General features: G+C 30.0%; 1 protein-coding gene and 1 long non-coding RNA gene across 3 annotated transcripts in view; one reads left to right on the forward strand and one right to left on the reverse strand.

Moving 5' to 3' along the window:
- LOC143204552 (uncharacterized) overlaps nt 1-19,801 on the reverse strand; it is a 237,693-nt gene that overhangs the window by 19,303 nt on the left and 198,589 nt on the right. For both annotated transcript variants that reach the window (XM_076417141.1, XM_076417142.1), the window contains exons 5-7: nt 16,219-16,304; nt 13,993-14,120; nt 4,440-4,709 (exon numbers count right to left, since the gene is read on the reverse strand). In XM_076417141.1, coding sequence (XP_076273256.1) covers nt 4,440-4,709; nt 13,993-14,120; nt 16,219-16,304 — 484 coding nt within the window. The remainder of the gene's footprint in view (nt 1-4,439; nt 4,710-13,992; nt 14,121-16,218; nt 16,305-19,801) is intronic.
- On the forward strand, nt 9,665-10,193 carry LOC143204553 (uncharacterized). Its single transcript, XR_013007630.1, has 3 exons — nt 9,665-9,796; nt 9,864-9,986; nt 10,055-10,193. It is a non-coding gene; the product is annotated as an uncharacterized LOC143204553 (long non-coding RNA).

Below are 19,801 nucleotides of genomic sequence, written 5' to 3' on the forward strand. Positions count from 1 at the left end.
AAACTTTATAAGCTTTATATAGTCCATATAGAGTATTGATATACAAACACCAATGATGCTAAAGGCTCAGATTGCACAAGGTCGGAGGCTATTTAGACTTTTAAGTAGAAGACTCATTAAGTGTTGGTCTTAACCTTGGTGACCTTGTTCAAAAAATTCAAACAACTTTGTTCTCCTTCGACAAAGGGAAACTGATACACGTATAGCCCAATAAAACAGCCAATGCACGCCATCAAAATTTGTGACGTCAGTAACGTATCAACTTAAAATTTTGGTTTACGTTTCTCGCTTTATAACTTCTAATAATTATCACTAATATTTTAAAGACATTTGGCAACATGATTCCGTAGTTCTAACCCAAGTGAAATTTTATAAGCTGACTCTGTTACACGCTCCCAAGCATCAGACACAATTTTATCACTTTTTAACTACATTAAAATTAGAAGGACAAAATCGAACAAAACGAGTTTGAAACGAATTCTATATTTTTACAAACTACATCTGTCGGTATATTCGACGTCATCGATGACGTGCATTGGCTGTTTTCAGAATTAAATGACAACTCAAATGAAATATAACCATTAAACTTAAGTATCCATTTGTTTGCTTTTTGCTGCGTATACGTCAGAGCACGCACGAGTAAAAAGACACGGATGCATGGTATTATTTACAGTGAAGCTGAATGATAATGAAATAAGATGCATGACATTGTATGGCGTTCATAGCATTATTTCCATCCACTATATAGATGGTACGATATTCTAAAAAAGTAGAGATAAAGATTTGTATCACTTAATATACAGAAAAAAATAGTGGATTTTTAACTATAAAATAGTACTGGTTTTACCAAAAATAAAAATAACTTTACTTATTTATTCAGGACAAATAAAAATGTAATACGACTGGGTTGACTTGAGTAGATACGTTCGGTTTATTATTTTACTACAACCGTAAGATCGTAATATGATAAACACATAGTTGCACATTTCGAAAACTTGGTAAGTCATCACATTTTTTTTAGTTCTCGCTACCAGGTCAAATATCATTTCCTTTAGAATTAATAATCTTAATACGCATTTAGTTTTTATATTTTTAAAAATGCTTTTACTACAGTAATATATCATTATGACACCTGAATATAAGACCACTGTTGAATGGTATCAGACGATGTGTAATTTTTCTGATATCTTTTTTAATCTTTTTTTTAAGATGTTATTTGAAAGGTGGAGAGAAACAATATCTGTTACTTGACAATTCTCAAAGATTCAAGCTGTAGCAATCTTGAGGCATGTCGAATTGTACATTGAGGAATAACGGTCAACAAAGTACTCAGAGATATAATCCCAAATGTTGAACACTACATTTAGATATTTAGACCCTATCTTCTTTATTGCAGTAACATACTTGGGGTTAACGATAGTCAAAAAGGAACTAGCATACAACCGAATTACAACGTCGATCAATTTCCTTATTTCACAAAAAACCATAGCAAATGCCAGTAGAAGATTGCTAGTTATATTTTGTTTGAAAGCACGGTCTAACTGCATCATTGTCACAGGGATAAATATAACACTACACTAGTGTTGGTTATGCCCAGTCGATTATTCGACTTTAACTCCTTTGAGCCTCAAAGAGATCCTCTCTTTAACAGAACCAGTCCTGTTTTTATGCAAACCCATTTACAATTTTACTTAAGCCTCTCCAATTTTGACTTTCATACTTCGAAAGAGAATAAAATCTCTTCCTCTACTCCTCTGGACCCTTTCAATTATTGTCCCCAGTATTTGCAATTTCCTTCTTCTTTTATTATTAACTTCCTGTTGACAATTAGTTGTCGTTCTCTATCCTCTGGTTTCTATTAGATATAGTTTTGGAAAGTAAACTCTATAATTTTCCTAGATCTTCGTGAATATCTATCCCTGTTTCAGTTAAAATTCTCTTCATCTTCCATATTTCGATTCTTTTTGTTTTTGTTGTCATCCTTACTTTGATTGTCCACTTTTTCTTCCTTTTCCACATCTACTTCCATCTATTTGTTAATATCTATAACTTTTTTTCTTTTCATAATAATTATGAGGCATGTCTCGTAAATTTTTGTTCCTAGTTCATTCGTTTCATTTCAACCTGCTTGCTGGTTACTACTATCCGTAGTATGGCTAGTTTTACCATTATTCTTTACTACTCCTTGTCTTGTCCTTTACAATTATTCCTTTTTCTTTTCATTTTACCATATTTCTCTCCTATTCTTCTTTCTTTCACGGCTATTCACAGTAGGTTTCTTAGCCATTATTCTATTGTCAAGAACCGCTTTAAATCATAACATTAATATATTGTAATAGATAACAAATTAGAATTCAAAGAATACAATTACTATAAAAACTGTGTAGGACAAAAATATATAATTACTTTATATATAGAATATAGTGATTTAGTAAATTTAATTTAGTGGAAATTAAAAAAAATTATCTTAATGGGGTTCGTAAATATAATTTCAGCAGTTTGTATATAATTATCTAATCTTATCTTCCATAATTATAAAAACACTTTTTTGCTACCTATAGAGCCAAGAAGAAACGAAAACGAAAATTAATTATTAAGAATTATTTACATCAAACAGTGGCTTTTACTCAGTTGAATATTGAAATAAAAAACTAAGAATTTCCTACATCCAATAATTCAGATACAATACATAATTGAATTTTTCAAAAATATGTATTTTATTTCTGTTAAAAGCTTATAGATAACTTCTTAATATACGATGTTTTATTCAATTACTACTCTTCTTGCGGCTGTATATTGTAGCATCGGAAATAAACAGGTCTTGGTGACCATCGGTAATATTATCATGTCATTACCATCAGATCATCGTTTAGTCAGTGTAAAATGAATAATGGAGCTCTTATGATATTGATAATTGAAGGGAATTTCTAGGTACACCAGCTATGAAACGTAGTAGAATATTAGAAAATCAAGAACGAAATACTGTCACTTGACAAGAAAATTAATAGGTACCGGTTTATACCGTTTAATTAGTACCGAATGTTATACAGGAGAAAAAGTGCCATCTATCGGTGACGTAATCAACCAACAAAATATGTCTCTTTCGACAACTTATATTGCCAATCCTTCTGAATGGCTATAAAAATTGGACACTATTACAATTACGTAAGATCTATAAGCTATACTTCAAATATAATTCGTGCGATAATCGGAGCACAGTTGAAGAAAACATTTAGATACCTAGATTACAGTGGTTTGAACGTGTCTGCCACAGAAGATACAGCCAACAGCTCCGAAAAAGACATGAATAAAGAGAGGAGAGACATGGAAAAATAGCAGATGGACTTTGTCCGAGGTCAGAGCAGCCTTAAAATGTATCTTTTACTAAATGAATTAGCAACTACAAAAAAATTACATTATAATATATATTACACTCGATGGCAAGTACGTTTTTCTTTCTTAAAATATTTAGAAAAAATATAGATAGTTATATATATTGTAGCGACCTTGTGGCATGTCCAATTTTACATTGTGGAATAACGGTCTACAAAATACCCAGAAATATACTCCCAGATGTTGAACACGGTCGGGGTTTCAGCAGCGCCAACTAGAACCAGATAACGAATAGCTGGCGGCAACCCCGAGACGTTTATCTGGGATGTTATTGAAGGGTGTTGCGATTCATTCAGTGCTCAACACGCGTTTGGTATAGACGTGCCACCATCGACTGCCCAAGCCTCGTCATCAGGTAACTCCGCTGCCATCCGTTTTATCTAATTGTATTTTTCACATTTTTTTATACAGCCAATAAATAACGGTCACATAATGTAAACACCACTGTTTCATTTCTTTTTACCTCCATTCATCGAGCCACATCATTTACCTTAAAATATTACATAGAACTTTTAGTTGCAAATTAAAACGTCCATATTAAAACCTTAGTGTTTTCGAAGGAAAGTATCCTACTTTTGATTTGGAATTTCTCTACTGGTCACCAAGTGAATTTTTCATGAAAAAGTAGGGTTGGAGTAAAGAAGTATCGTTATTATTAAAAAATAAGTATCGACATTTTTAGTTCGCCGATATATCAATAATTTTTAAAATAATAAAAAATATCTAAATCTATATAATGATATTTTGCTCTGTGACATCTAAATCTGGTAATATATGTTATATGTCAATAAAATGCAAAAATTTTAATTTTTATTTACGAACCCGTCACGTGTCCATTTTTCTTTCTAGAGCTTTTTCGGATAAACTAAATATTTAAAAATGTATTGGAGTATTTTTTCAAAATTAGTTAAGGGCATGATAAATTGAGCCTGAATCTAATATATATTAGGCAGCGTTATCTTATTTTCAAACGTAACAAATCCCAACAATTGACAGCTTTAGATATTAAAACACAAAATGCTGACTAAAAAACATTATCAACTTACCTATCTTCCAAAATGATATTTTCGTACTGATCTGCCAAACTCTGATCGATACCTAGAAGCTCCTGGGCGTAGGAGCCTGAACAGGGACATCCAGCTCTCGCCTGTATACCGAAGACATCATTTAATACCGCACAGACGAAGTTATGATGCAGGAACGTTGCTCTAGGATGTCGTACCATAAAGGAGAATATCGACACCCTCTTGAGATTAGGCGATGGATTGCCAAGAAGGATTATTTCTGGAATGGTACGAATATGTTGGAGCATTTGCCTGTAACAAAAATAAATACTTTAGTTATAAACAAATATATCTTAAAATTATGGTAATTAGTGTTCGTTATACGTAAGTTTAGCAGCCAGGAATTATACTTATGATGTTTATGTCAGGATTGCCAATACCAATTTATGAAATTTCCCAGTAATCCAAGTTAAATTCCCTAAATTCCTGATTCCCCTCAAAATTATTGTAAGAAATAGAACAAGACTCAGCCATTTAAATGATATTCATTTTTTATTTTTTGATAACATGAAATAAAGTGTACAGGTTTGAATTATAACGTTACACCTTTTTTAATATTTTTCTTTAGCAGCCAGGAATTATACTTATGATATTTATGTCAGGATTGCCAATGCCAATTTATGAAATTTCCCAGTAATCCAAGTTAAATTCCCTAAATTCCTGATTCCCCTCAAAATTATTTTAAGAAATAGAACAAGACTCAGCCATTTAAATGGTATTTATTTTTTATTTTTTGATAACATGAAATAAAGTGTACAGCTTTGAATTATGACGTTACACCTTTTTTCATATTTTTCTTGGAAACATTTTGCTCGATGGGTTAAAGATGACATTGCCGCCCATGTTTAAATACGTTCCCTTGTTAAAGACATTACATTATCTATATTGAGTCTATAGAGGTTCTCTGTTTTCTTAATTGGCATTAAATTTTCGCTTCTCCCGCAGCATTTTTAAGTCGAAACACTTCACTACAGTAGCATTCACCATCAATGATATCTTCAAGCACATTTTTTTATAATGGTTGTCTGCGAATAATAGAGAATAATTTTATAATTTAATTACCCCTTGCTAGTCTTATATTTGTTGTGTATTTTTTAATATAATCTGCCATGTCTTCGAGGAGGCACAGCAAATATTGATCAGTGTATACTTAATGTTAAATAACATATATAACGTTAAATAGAATTACAGAATAACTCTTGAAGGGTAATGTAAATTTAAGAGGCCAGGTTGCAGAAACACCTGTAAATGAAAGTCGAAATCAACACAATCAACGTATTTGAGTTAACAGATTGACACAAGTGGTATCTCACGTTTGAAGATGACGCTGAAATAGACTATTCGTTACAATTTGCAATCTTTGGGAACATGTTTCTTTGGTTTAGTTAAGAGGTAGTCATTTTTTTCCAACTCTCACCTTGTTGCTTTTTTGTAAGAGTGTACGTTTAAGTATTTGTAAAAAAGGGGAGTTTGCATATTTAAAGGAGTTGCGTCCTTCTTAATTGTAGGATTCGGATATTTTCTATCGTTCTCAATGACCAACTGAATTATGTTTTTTTCAGTTTCAGTTTATTTCTGCTTCTTTCGTTAGTTTTTTAATAATTTTAAGCTTAATTAAAGTGGAACCATAAGTCGCCGCTTTTATAAAAATCTTGGGCGCATTCGGCGAAAGGCTCTGTTGCCACCGAGTTATTAATAACGAGGTTGCGAGTAAATATACCTCGTACATCTCTAACATTTACTAAATTTATGTAGTAACTAAATAAACATTTTTTGAGACGCCTTGTATATGCTTAACTTTATCGAAAATAAATCACTTCTAACAAATAACTAAAACGACTTTTCCATTGCAAGAAGCCAAATAATACTTCGACTTTGACGTCATTTGTGTTCCACTTCTAGAGATTCTGCATAAGGATTTTCATTTTCTCACAAATTATTTGGCTTGATACGTATAATTGCGGTTTCTATACAGAGTGTAGTCTAGCTGCAGAATAATATTATAATTTTTTTATATTATATCTTCTATTTATATATTTTTAAATATATATTATACTTTATAAATATAAGGCAAACATAAGTCATATTTCATGGTTTAATAACTTAGAAATTGATTCAATTATAAGCATAATAAAACTGTAGTTTCATAAAAAAAATTCAGTTTTCAGTAGGTCATTCCCTTGAGATTGTATTGTAGACGAATTGTATGTGAATTGCTTTTGGGGTCATATTGACCCTTAAAATATCGACACAAAAATTGTTCAACGTTATCTGATAGTAGCAGGAAAAAAATAAAAATATATATAAAAAAAGAAAAACCCGGTTACCAAATATAGTACATAAAAGATGTATCGTGTTGATTGTAATGACGTTTTCATTATGACGCCATCTTTTCAAAATTCACACGACACATTCGCAAGATATGCAAAATGACTTTTTGTCATTATGTTTACGTTTGCAGAATTCAGATTCAACAGTTCTTTAAGATATTATTTTATTATATACTTTCTTTACAAATTTGTAATACTATATTTAATACTTAAAATATTTTCTAAGAAGTTAAAGAGTTTTTATCGCAAAGGTTACACATACGAAAAAGTTATTTTGGTTAGGTTACCTATTAACTGAAGCCATAGAAGCCCGTTTCAAAACTAACGATTCATATTCAGCCAGAGATTTGAAAATGGGGATTCCAGAATGTCATTTTCCTCATGTTTTTGCTTTTTTATTTTCAAAAGACAAATATACTCACTGATGCCAAGACAGGTGATGCTAGGTAAGATGGAAAAGAAATTTTTTATTATGATCTGCTCTAACATGGCAAGACTGAGAGTTGAGCTACAACCGAGACGTTGTTCTAGAATATCATTGAAGGGTATTTTGTATCATTTAGTTGCTGACCATCATTCAGTTCAGACATGCTAGCATCGACTGATGAAGTGCCTCTCAGATACCACTACGCCAGTTTTTTTCTATTTCCTTATATTTTCTATATTTTATATAACGTCGTTAATAACGGTCACATCATGTAATCGTTACCAGTTTGTTTCGTCCTATTTCCATTCATTGATTTTCATATATTTCAATATTTCCAAACTGGTGACATCTTGACGAGATTTTTCGCAAAATGGGGTTTCAAGTCGCGAATGGAGGTTTCTTGCAGTATGGTGTGTTTTAAGTGAATGTTATCTATTTTTCTGAATCGCTCATTTTCACATTTGCTTTTCATTTTTCAATTTTTCCTTCAACAGTTACATTCTTATAAGATTATGTTCCTAATTTAATTCAGTTTTAGTGATGGAGCAAAGAACTTTCATAAAACTCATTTAATTTTTCCATTTCTTTGACATAATTTTACATTTTACACCATAATTTTAATTTTTCGACAAATCCTAGAACTTCTAGCATCTTGCTTCATCATCTAGCTTCTAGCATATCTTAGCATCTAATTGTCACTATCTGGTTATCAAAATTTCTTCACTTGCAACCTCAGTCTTATCGACAGACATTTTGATTTGAAGGGCTCTGGGCAGCTTCGGTCGGATTGTTTTTCTCGAATACCGTAACATATGTGGCAACGAATTGACCACAGAGTAACCCCAGAAGCTATATACCTATTGCAGTCATCGTAGACTCCTCATCTCTTTGCCGCGGCAGAAGAATTATCAATATTAAAGAAAATGAGTTACGACCGATATACACCGAACCTTGCAACATACGCAGTTCTGTTAGACAAGTAGTATATTTTCAATTCGTTTCAAGATATAAGACTTAAGTGGTTTCACATATCTGAACAGTTGACTTAAAATTAGTCGACGTTTCGCAGAGTGTTCGTTTGTTACAGAAAGCAATTTGAGTGCGGAAGTTTTGATACAGAGCTCAGTTTTAAATTTGAACTAACCATCATAACATAAACATCCTAAGGCGGACTGAAATTTCTATGAATTAATTTGGTCCACTAGAATTGTGGTAGAAACTTGCAGCTCGAGTTGTATGGCCACCAAAGAGAAATTACATTAGCTCAGTTGCTCAATCAAGGTCCGCTGAAAATTTAACTATATTGGCTGTATTTGATCTAAACGATTTTGGTCTATTTTATGGTAATGTTTATATGGTTCTTAGAGTTCTTATAATTGTTTGGACAACATTACGAACAACGTTACAATCGATGCATAAACAAAATTTTACTAGAAGTCTTAAAAGTAAGCTGTCTAAATAAGGCCTTTTGTCTTTAGTTAAGACTTAACAAAGGACCTTCCGTCAAGAGACTGACACGTGACAACTTAAGAATTCAAAATATGATTTTGGATTTGGATTAAACAAAATATGTTTCCAGAAGAAAATAGGGAGCTAAAACGAATTCGTATATACAGACATAAAACATTATATTAAAGTGGCACTTACAGTTCAAGCATGGAAAATAATATGATCACCAAGAAATGACAAATAATTATTTAAATTTTAAAATGTAAAAGGTAATCCTTGTATTACAAATAAAAAATGACCAACGCAATTTGAACAAGAGAAATTCCTTTAAATACTTTTGTTTCAAAACATATCTATTTATTTATAGTTGTCCTCAAAACAATACAATAATCCATCTCTATGTTCGCGTTAGTCACCATAATACATTATTGTTCTAGTTCTTAGAAAAATACGAATATGTTTTATGCAATGGTCGGCGTTATTTTTGGCTCGGTTTTATGCACCGACAACTCCCAACAATAATGAAAATAAACTATTTCTAGGTCGGTAACTAGAACGTTAGTTTCTATCGGAAAAAAGACAGGGAAAAATCAATTACATTTGGCTCGAGGACGGTCCAAATAACGCACGAACACTGCGTTTTCCCCGGTTGTTTTATTTCATCATATTACAAAACGTATATAGGTCATATTAACAATATACATACAGGGGAGAGACAAAATAATATGAAAATCATGTAATATAATAGATCTTGTTGCATCTTGGTATATACCTCATACGTATAAATAATGCGACGCGTATGTACTCCTCAGTTTACATGTCAAGTCTTGTTGGTTATATTTCAATGTATTATGGTGAGTACAGACATAAACGAAGCGAACTCCACATCTCCGGATTTGGCGCATGTGTATGTATATTGTCTTGCTTTTCTAATGGCGGTCCATTCTTTTCGAGTCGATCGGTACGGTCGATCAGATTAAAACAACGAAAAAATCTAGAATATTTAGATTTTGTGTTCCCTTAATAATTCTATAGTAATAATAATTATTATGTTAGTTATGTAGTTGTGTTATTCTTGGTGGTCTAACATACATTGGTTTTAAAATATGGAAGAACAACGGTAAGTGGAGAAGGTAAGGTTAAATTTTAATAGTTATAAAATCCAAACAGTATCAATTTTATTTATAGTGGGAATTTTAGCTATTAAATTTATAACACATCACTTTTAACGACCTAAGAAAGTGATTTTTGTTGTATTGGCAGTAGCCAAGTCATTAATGGGGATTGCCCATCAAGAATTAGAAGCAAAAACTGTAGTAACTGGTAATAATTAGACATTTATTTTAAACATAATATATTTTAATGATAATGATTTAAATTTTATTTTATAGCTAAGATGTAGTTAGAAATTGTTGAGAGTAAAAGTCGAAGAATGTGAAATTCAGAGAATCAGAGAAGAAGAAATTAGACAGCATTTTGCTAAGATGTAAGAACAGTATACAGTGATACTTTGGAATAATTAAATTTTCTAACAAAAGTAGCCCTGGATCAGATAAACAAAATATAAAACTATCAACGACACCCTAATGATCTAATGACATACATAATGGAAAATACAATTCATTATTATATAAGAGTGTAGGTAAATAAATTATTCTTAGGTAAAAATAATGATGTATTAACTGAGATGTCTTCAGCTTTACACTACGATCATACATTCATTTTTAGCTAGTAAATATAAAGTATGTTAATCGAGCGCTCGAGATAGTCAATTCATTACTGAATTGACTAGGGATTTGAGGATCAAGAATAGTAGCGATAATATTTGGAGATTTTTAGGAAAATTTTACCACTTTCATATATAGTTGTGGCATTTTCGTTTGGTTTTAACTATATTGGCTGTGTTTGATCTAAACGATTTTGGTCTATTTTATGGTAATATTTATATGGTTCTTAGAGTTCTTGTAATTGTTTAAATATGTAAATGTATTTAAATAGGTTGTTTTTATAAAAATATAAAGATATATAGAAATTATTTTTATTATTTCATTTTATTCAATAATTTTTTAAATAAAATGTGTTATTTCAAAAAAATTCAATGTTTATTTCCCTCCTTATTTTATTTATAAAAAATAATGATGATGTGTAATATGATGTTTTTACAAAAATAGCAGAGCTGGACATATATTAATTATATTTTTATTATTTCGTTTTATTCAATACCTTTTTAAATAAAATGTGTTATTTCCAAAATTTTACCATTTTTCTTTACCTCATGAACCTATTTATCTACTTAATATATTCGACATTAAATCTAATAATCACAATAACAAAAAATAAGTTAATAAAGCTGTATAAATGCATACGCCAAACACCTTTACTAGTAGCAGGATATCCTAAAACTTTAGGATATCTAACAAAGAAAGTGTTAGCGTTAGATTTTTGGGAGGCGAAAGAAATTTTGTTAGTGGATTACCATCATTGGTTGCAATCGTTGTTCAAAAAAGCTTCAAAAAAGTTCGGTTTATAGAAGAAATGTTTTTATTTATTAAATTATTTATATATTTATATTATAAAATATTATAATATATTATATATATATATATATATATATATATATACATACATATATATATATATATATATATATATATATATATATATATATATATATATACATATATATATATATATATATATTAGAGTTAGGAACTATCGACTGAAAATATTACTATTTTCAGTCAAATGCACGGTTCGACTGTTTTTTTCAATTCGTGATGTCAGACGGTGTCAAAAGATGTGTCCTGTCTGTATAGTTTTTGAAAAGGAAAAAAAACTAATTTCTATTATCATGCAATAAATAATATAATTTTAAAGGAAGTAGGATTACTTTTATAATGAATGTTCTGTGGATGTGTAAAAAGTAATGGAATAATAACACCACAAACGTTTTATCGTGTTTTAATATATTAATTGCTATTTTTAAATAACATGGCATAATAAATATAAATAGTACAATACAACTTAAACAAAACCTAAAAACTGAAGATTTTTGATAACCATAACTACTAAATAAAATGTAAACGTATACCTAATCATTGAAAAATCTAATCCACGGTGAACCTAAAAATGATCGTACAATAACGACCAGACCCTTTTTTAAGCATTTTAAGAATTAACTTTTATTTATTTTTGGATGGAAATATTTTTAAATTACTATGAATATTATCATGTTCAACTTTTCTCCCGTGAGGCGATCTTTAATTATTTGCCCAGATTTTGAAAACACTCGTTCCCATGGGACAGATGTTGCGGGAATAGAGGAATATTTTACGTGTAACTGATATAATTCAGGTAGTTTCATTTTATGGGTTTGCCAAAAATCCAATAGGTTTTCTAAACGCCCAATAAATGGAATTTCCAAATAGTGCTAAATTTGTAAAGTTGCTGCAGTACTTGGAGTAATTACTTCTTTCATTCTAGCCATTTTTTATCAAAGTATCTCTAGATGTCAATACATTTTTGGTCAGTAGTTTTGTCTTGAATTTGGAGTTGTGGAATTATATTTGTATTTTTTGAAGTTTTGAATGGAAGGTATCTCTTTTGTGATAACTTTTTGTATCGCGTCAGCATTATTTGCTATACCAAATCCTGCTTTTTTAAATCTAAGATCTAAAAATGTGGATTACTCGTATATCTTATTCATTTCTAAAATTGCCAGTCTTTTATTGAAAACATCTTATAGACAATTTTGTAATTTTTTTCCCATTCCCTTGTTAAAATCCTGGATTTGATGAAATGTTGCAGTCCTCTTATTAACGGTATAATCAAAAACATTGTTGGGATATCTTTCACTAGATAACTCGGTGGTCATTATTTCAATGAGCTCTAAAAGTTGAACACATTCTGTTATGATATTCCATTCGTTAACAAGTAAAAACTGTGGTGCTTTTCTTAATAGCCAACAAAATAAGTTGTTGGATATTAAAGTAGAGTTTTCTTATCAGAAAATTTATTTATTACAAATATTTAATACTTTATTCACCTCTTTACGCTTAATATTTTTAAAAGAAATTTAACAACTGCTACTGTAAAAAATTCTTGAAATCTTTTGGATCGATGGAATTTCTGAAACTTTTGGGACCTAATTTTAGTTTTCAAGATTTTAGGAAAAAAGTTTCGGCAAACAAGAGGCTTGGACAAAAATCGTGAAAGTTTATCAAAAAACTATTACCTATTATATCAGTCCAAAGTAATACCTATTATACCAGTCAAAAGTATCTTACTATTTATCATTTACAATTTAATTTTTTTGCCTTCGAAATCTAGCGTTCCAAAATGCTGCTATATTAATTTACAATATAGAGTTATTCACAAGAAAACTACAAAAAAAAACATAAAACCACATATATTACATATAAATCTGTATAAGCATAAATTCGGCGCATTACTTTCAAGGTCGCGGCTTGGACGACAAGGTCAGAACGTTAAAAATCAGTCGAATGAAACTAGTAGAACCGAAAATAGTAACTAAAAGTAAACGACTGAAACAGTCGATAGTAAATAGTAATAAAAATAGTCGGACCGAAAATAGCGACTGAAAACAGTTACTAGTAAAAACAGTCGAACCAAAAATAGCGACTGAAATAGTCGATAGAAAAAAGTAGTCAATTACTAAACAGTCGATAGTCGATTTAAGTCGATTGTTCCAAATATTAATATATATATATATATATATATATATATATATATATATATATATATATATATATATATATATATATATATATAATGCCAATACCATGTCATATATATAATAATAATTTAAAGGCATTAATTCTAATAACATTTAATGACTAGAATGATTGAAGCATATATATTTTTTGTTTTTGCCTTTTTTAAATACATAAACAAAAACTAATATCATAAAAGAAAACAGTATCACGATTATTCATCTGCAGACATGCGATGTTGGAATGATCCGACATATTTATGATAAATGATAACAAGTGATATTTATAGTCTTGGCATTGTTTTATAAAGAAAATCGTCATGTATATAGCGACGTATAATATATAGTAACATGCATAACTTAACTGAGATTATTTGATGACATAGACAAAATAAATAACTAAGTTTTCTAGCCAAAAACATTTAATATGACCAACTCAACATGTTGTTTAGTCGTCCAGAAAGGATTTTCCATTCTAGTGGAATTATTTAGAATATTCTACGCACTAATTTTCCTGTTTCTATTTATTATTAAGTTAAACTATATTTATTTTTAAACTATGAACTAGAAATGAAATAACGAAAAAACGAAACTTACTTATTGATTTTTTCCTGTCTCTGTTGGATGCTCGAAACTGAAATTGTTTCCTTTAGTTGCATAACCAAGCCAAATCGAATTGACTCGACTACCGCAGCGCAGTTTCCCTCTTCCTGCAGTTCAAAACCCTGAAAAATAAATTATTAATCATTGAAATAAATAAAAATACATTTTTATTTTAAAAGATTTTTTTAAATAATTTTATTCTGATAAAAATAAGACTGTTGGATTTGTTTTGTTACTTTGGGTGTAGATGTGTTAATATTAACGGTTTTGTATCAGATTATTTTTTTCTTTTCATTTATTCGAGTTTTGTGCCGAACATAATTTGGGGGAACTTTTATTTTGTTTCTTTTGCATTTAGTAGTTCATATTGATGTTTTTTTGAAGCAATTTTAACTTTTTTCTTAGGTGAGATAAGTAGCACCTTTCCTCGATACCTGGCTAGATTTAATTATTTCAGACAAAATAGAAAAGAACTTTGAAATATGTTGTTTTTTTGTAGGCATAGAACAGAGACTTTTTTTAAGGAATAAATTGGTTTTAAATGAATGTTTATTTTGGAAATTCTTTCTGTGTAACCTTTCAATTAATTTACAACTTAACATTTTTGAACAAAATAGATAAAATGTTTTTTTCTAATTAATTTTTATTGGACTGTTCAATTTTATTTTCGATTTTCAAGTTCATGAAACCAAGAAAATGATTGAATTTTAATTTTCTGATTGATGTCTATTGATCTTATATATTGACATTGGTAGTCTGTGTTATTCTGTTGCTAAAAAGCAGTGTATAAAGACGAAGATGTGGATAATATGACGATAATTCAAATGTACGCATACATTCAATTTCGTTGATCTCTGTTCATTTACACTGCTAAGATCATTGATGAAACATAAATAATATAAGTGGTCTATACCATCTGCTCTGGGTATCGATTACTGGTGAATTTCACTGATAATATGCTTTCATCACTGGTCTATGTGTGTTTACGAATCTGGTCCCAACAAGGCCAGTTTTCAAATTCCCTAACTCTTTTAAATTGTAGCTTTTTGGGGCTACTAAGTGCTTGTATAATTATGATGTTTTTTTCATTTGTTAACGATATTTATTTTGAACAATTGTCACAATATATTGACACTTCATCGATCTGAACAAACAATAACCAGAAGGCGTTACATTTGGTGAATACACTGGATGAAGTACTATCTTTCAAAATTGTTGCAACATTTGGCCAAGCGTTGTCAGACAAGAAGACTATTTTTCCCTTGAATATTTGCTGATGCTGATTTGAAGATTATTTCCGAAGTCTTGAAAACAATCAAAATATATTTTAGATATACTATGTTGTTCAATAATGAAGACATAAGGTTACAATAATTATTTTATTTTTGGGTATATTTTCTTTATTTCAACGATCTCCCAATTCATTAATCCCATTAATGTAGTAATTTTTAAGAATTTATTGAGTTAAGAGGAGCGATAGAAGTTAAAGCAAGCTAAATCTAATGAATAAGGTAGATGTTAAAACAATCTATATTTTATTTAACTAACTTTGGCGGTCTTTCTCAAAAAAATTTGTAGTTAATTAGTAGAAAAGATTTAGAATAGTCTGTGTTTATTTTTTAACAGTTTGCAGGCGGTCTACGGATAATTGTTTTTCTTGTGAAGAATATAAATAGACAGATTATAAAAAATAAATATATAACTAGATAGATATACATTTTTATGAAATCTTATTCAAGTAAATGAAACAATGCACATAACCATTTTACTCTTTGTATGTTCACACAGATTAATTGTCGATTTTCTTAGGGAAGATTTCATTTGAAAATGATCTCGAATACTTAGTTATACTGTGCAGACAATGTTCAGATGTTCAAATAATGTTCCAGGAACTTAATGAATAACCTAAATTAAAACTATTTATATCTAAATCCATCTTTTCAAAAAGTATGAAATTACTAGAACAAAAATCGAGTTCAATGACCGACAAGGAAATCTAGGTGTTATTTTCATTTCAATAATGTAGCCATTAATCCCTGTCATGAACTGATTAAATATAAATGGACATCGGTCTCCGGCACAATGTGTCCGTAATGATAAACAAATTACTGTTACAACTCTTTTCTTACCGGCCGAGACCGTTTTCGATTCGAATATGAAAAAAAAAATATACAACGTACGAAATAAAGGCTAATGGTGTTCGTATTGATTTTCACTTACTCTGTCGTGTTCGTTGGAGGCGAAAAATCCGTCTGGTTCACATGTATTCAGCCGTCGGAATATCGATTTTTTGGCTATCATCATACCTAGAAATAAAACCACAACAATTAGAATCGATAACTCCTTCTCTCTTTATTATTTTCACTGCGTATAACAAACATGCATAGTATTTACATGACATTGGAATTAAATATGAACTGGATTATTTACATATACGAATTTAGTATATACAAGAATCGGGTAAGGTTTAAAATAAACTATTTAATTTACTAGAACACTGTTTTAATTTTACGAAAAGACATGGCGCCACGATGGAGCAACACTGACGATAATACTGTTGGTCCAGTTTTATTCTAATATAAATGAAACCCTTTTAGTATAAATACATTACGTATCACTATATAACATATTCCTGAAGAAGCGATCAAAGGGGTGTGTTAACTATATATAATTTTGTTCTCCTATCGATGTTGGAAAGTCTCTTCGATAGCTCCTCCTAACTGCTTTTGTAGCCCTTTTATTTGTTAATTTATAATTCGGTGATGATAAAAATGTTCCAAAAATTATACTCTATGCCCTAAATATAGTGTTGTTTGTACCCTTGTCCACAAGTTTGATGATAATTTTCTCATGTGCATTGTTTTTATTCAAATTTCCGTGATATAACTTGTATGGAATCGTTTTTCTAACGTTTTAGTGTCACCAAATTTCAATAATCTATTGAAATTTGCTCTTATATTCCTATGTTAACCGTGAACCGCTTCCACTAGTTTAATTTGGTTCACAACAAACTCAGTCCATTTTTGATATCCTGATATCCTGAAGTGCTATTATTTTACCAATAATCCACGGACTGGGACTGTTTTAGTTCTAATAATTTATGGGCATGGGAGTATGAATACTTCAAATCCACCTCTAGTAACATTATAGCTTGAACTGCTAAAATTTTACCTAAACTCCGGTCCAATCCGGGATTTCGGCCAAATGAATGCATTAACAAAAATAGCCTTACGATCTCTCAAAATCCTACCGGGTGTAACAGTTGTGAAAGGCATACGTTTTAAAATAAATACTTTTAATTTACTTTAAAACTATTTTATTTTAATGGAGATAGTTGGCGACTTGTTGTGACCACTGTACGTCATTACCTTATTTTACACCTTTTCATTCGTCACATTTCACAACCAGAGCCATCAGTTCAAATGCAAACTAAAAAGAATTCTTCTCTCGGAAAATCTTGAATCCATCGAACATTCACTGCTGTTTACCGTTGAATGACCATATATCCTCAAAATGCAAAGAAAAAAATTAATTAAATTCAAGCCTTTAATAAGTGTCAATCAAATGCCATCATGGTTGGATTATGAAAAGCCAATATCAAATTACTTAATTCTTGTACATCGATAGTTCAATAGGCTATACTTCACCAGCTTAAGGGTGATTTATTTGATAGAAAAATGTGATATTATCAAGTTTTTACAGCCTGGTATGTGTGTTATAACATAAAGAAGATTCAATCATTTCGAACAATAGTTATGTACCGCCAATATATGAATCAAATGTTGTCACTGTTAGTAAAGTCAAGTAAGTAAAAGAAACTAAACAGATACATAGAGTAAGAATTCGTGGGAGAACTTGATATGTTAAAGAATATCTAAACACAGATTTTCCGAAGTACTTGCTGAATAATTGTAGTTGCATATGTATATAAGACTGTAATCCATCTATTTGAGGCACAAATACTATCAAACATGTAAAATTAATACTTTGGTAGCCCTGTCAAATACATTTATAGATGCCTCTTCAAATCTGCTTACAGGTACATCCTCAGGTTAATCACAAAATTTTTCAGTAGTTTTGCCATCGATACAATTTGATTTTGCTATTATTTTCAGAGTTCCGAAGTGGCGATTGTGCTATTATAGGGTATCCTTTACAGTTGTTACCTGTATTTATTAATTTTCGTGCTAAGTGTTATATCGATATCGATATTACTTAACGTTCTTCAGTATTTTATCACATTTCATAGTCTACGTCTAGAGTAGTCACTCACTTACATTCCATAAAAGTTAATGTGTGTAAAATTTTATAAAAATTCTATAGTAGTTCTAGTATTCTTCTTAAAATTATTTTTTCAGTTACAGCCACACAGTACACTCATTATCGACAAATCCATTGTAGGAAAACTTAGCTTATTTATCTTGATCCCAGTTCGATTTTTTCATTCCTCTTTTCTCTCCGTTGGTTGCACAAAACCAATTTTTTATGTGAGAATAAGATAAGTAATCAAATAAAATCGAAACGCGCTATAAAGTTCAAATTTTGGAATGCGGAAATGATCATTAGGAAACGGTGTGTGACTTCAATTTGTTTTATCTAACATGGTGAATATTGAAGTGTTGTGTTTTTGTTTTTGGTAAAATCTCAATAATCACACATTTAATTTTAAAATAAATGTATTTTTAATAATTAAATCCTAATTGTAATTGTAATTTGTCAATTGTAATGAATGTAATTTCTAATTACAGTCATCTGGCCCATTGCAAAAATGCTGAACTACATATATTGACAATAAAGACAAATGGTGACTAACGTATTAGTGTAAAAACCTACCGATAATGGTTCAAAAGGTTTCAACTAGATGGTATCTACGTAGAAGATAACTAACGTCCCTGTTTATTTGATGAAAAGGTTTGATGAAGACTCGACCATTCATTAGACGTCATTCAACAAGCATTCCCTATGAAATAAAAGCTTTGGATTCTTGGATAAAAGATTCTTGGATCGCACCCAAAGAAAACAAATTTTACCCACGCGGCATCCGCATGTTGCCCAAAAGATGTACCAGGTTATGAATAGTTTTTCCAGTATTTCTCCCAATAAATATATAATAGTTTTTGTGAAATAAAACTTTTAAATATGAAAAATGAAGTTTTCCATATTTGTTCGCGAATGGTAGTTACAGTTAAAATTCGAATACTCTTCTTAATATATTTTCAAATTTTCAAAATTTTAAAATGTTTCAAACACACTCTATCATTCATACCAGGTTCATACCTATCCTCCATTTAGATAATGAGACTGCACACATTTTGATGATATATTCATTTTTAAATATTGTTGTATCCATTCTTGATGTGGTTTTTAAAATGACATTTCAATTCCATATTGAAAAAGCAACAGTTTTGATTATTACTAAATATTCAAACTATAGGACATCGAACTCAGCAAGAAAAAAATCTAAATATGTTTGTATATCGATCGTTTCTTTTCAACTTAAAAGCATTATCCTTTTTGATCTTTCAGCTTCGCATCATCTAACTAGGACTTTATTTATCCACCCAATCGAAATAACCATTAAATAATAAAAGAATTATAATATTTTTTACTATGAAACACTATAAAAAACATTACCTAGTTAATATATTAATAAACTAGATAACATAAATATTATCTAGTATATTATAACAGACAGGTTCTGTCGCCCTCAACCTTGTTTTCTTGTTTGTATTGACCAATATTGTTTAAGATAACATTTTTACTATAACAATATATCAAATTATTCAATAAGTTTTGTCACTCG

The sequence above is a fragment of the Rhynchophorus ferrugineus genome, unplaced genomic scaffold (assembly GCF_030347505.1).
Source record: "Rhynchophorus ferrugineus isolate W39M unplaced genomic scaffold, kcgeb_rfMv2 rfM11, whole genome shotgun sequence".
Lineage (NCBI taxonomy): Eukaryota > Metazoa > Arthropoda > Insecta > Coleoptera > Curculionidae > Rhynchophorus > Rhynchophorus ferrugineus.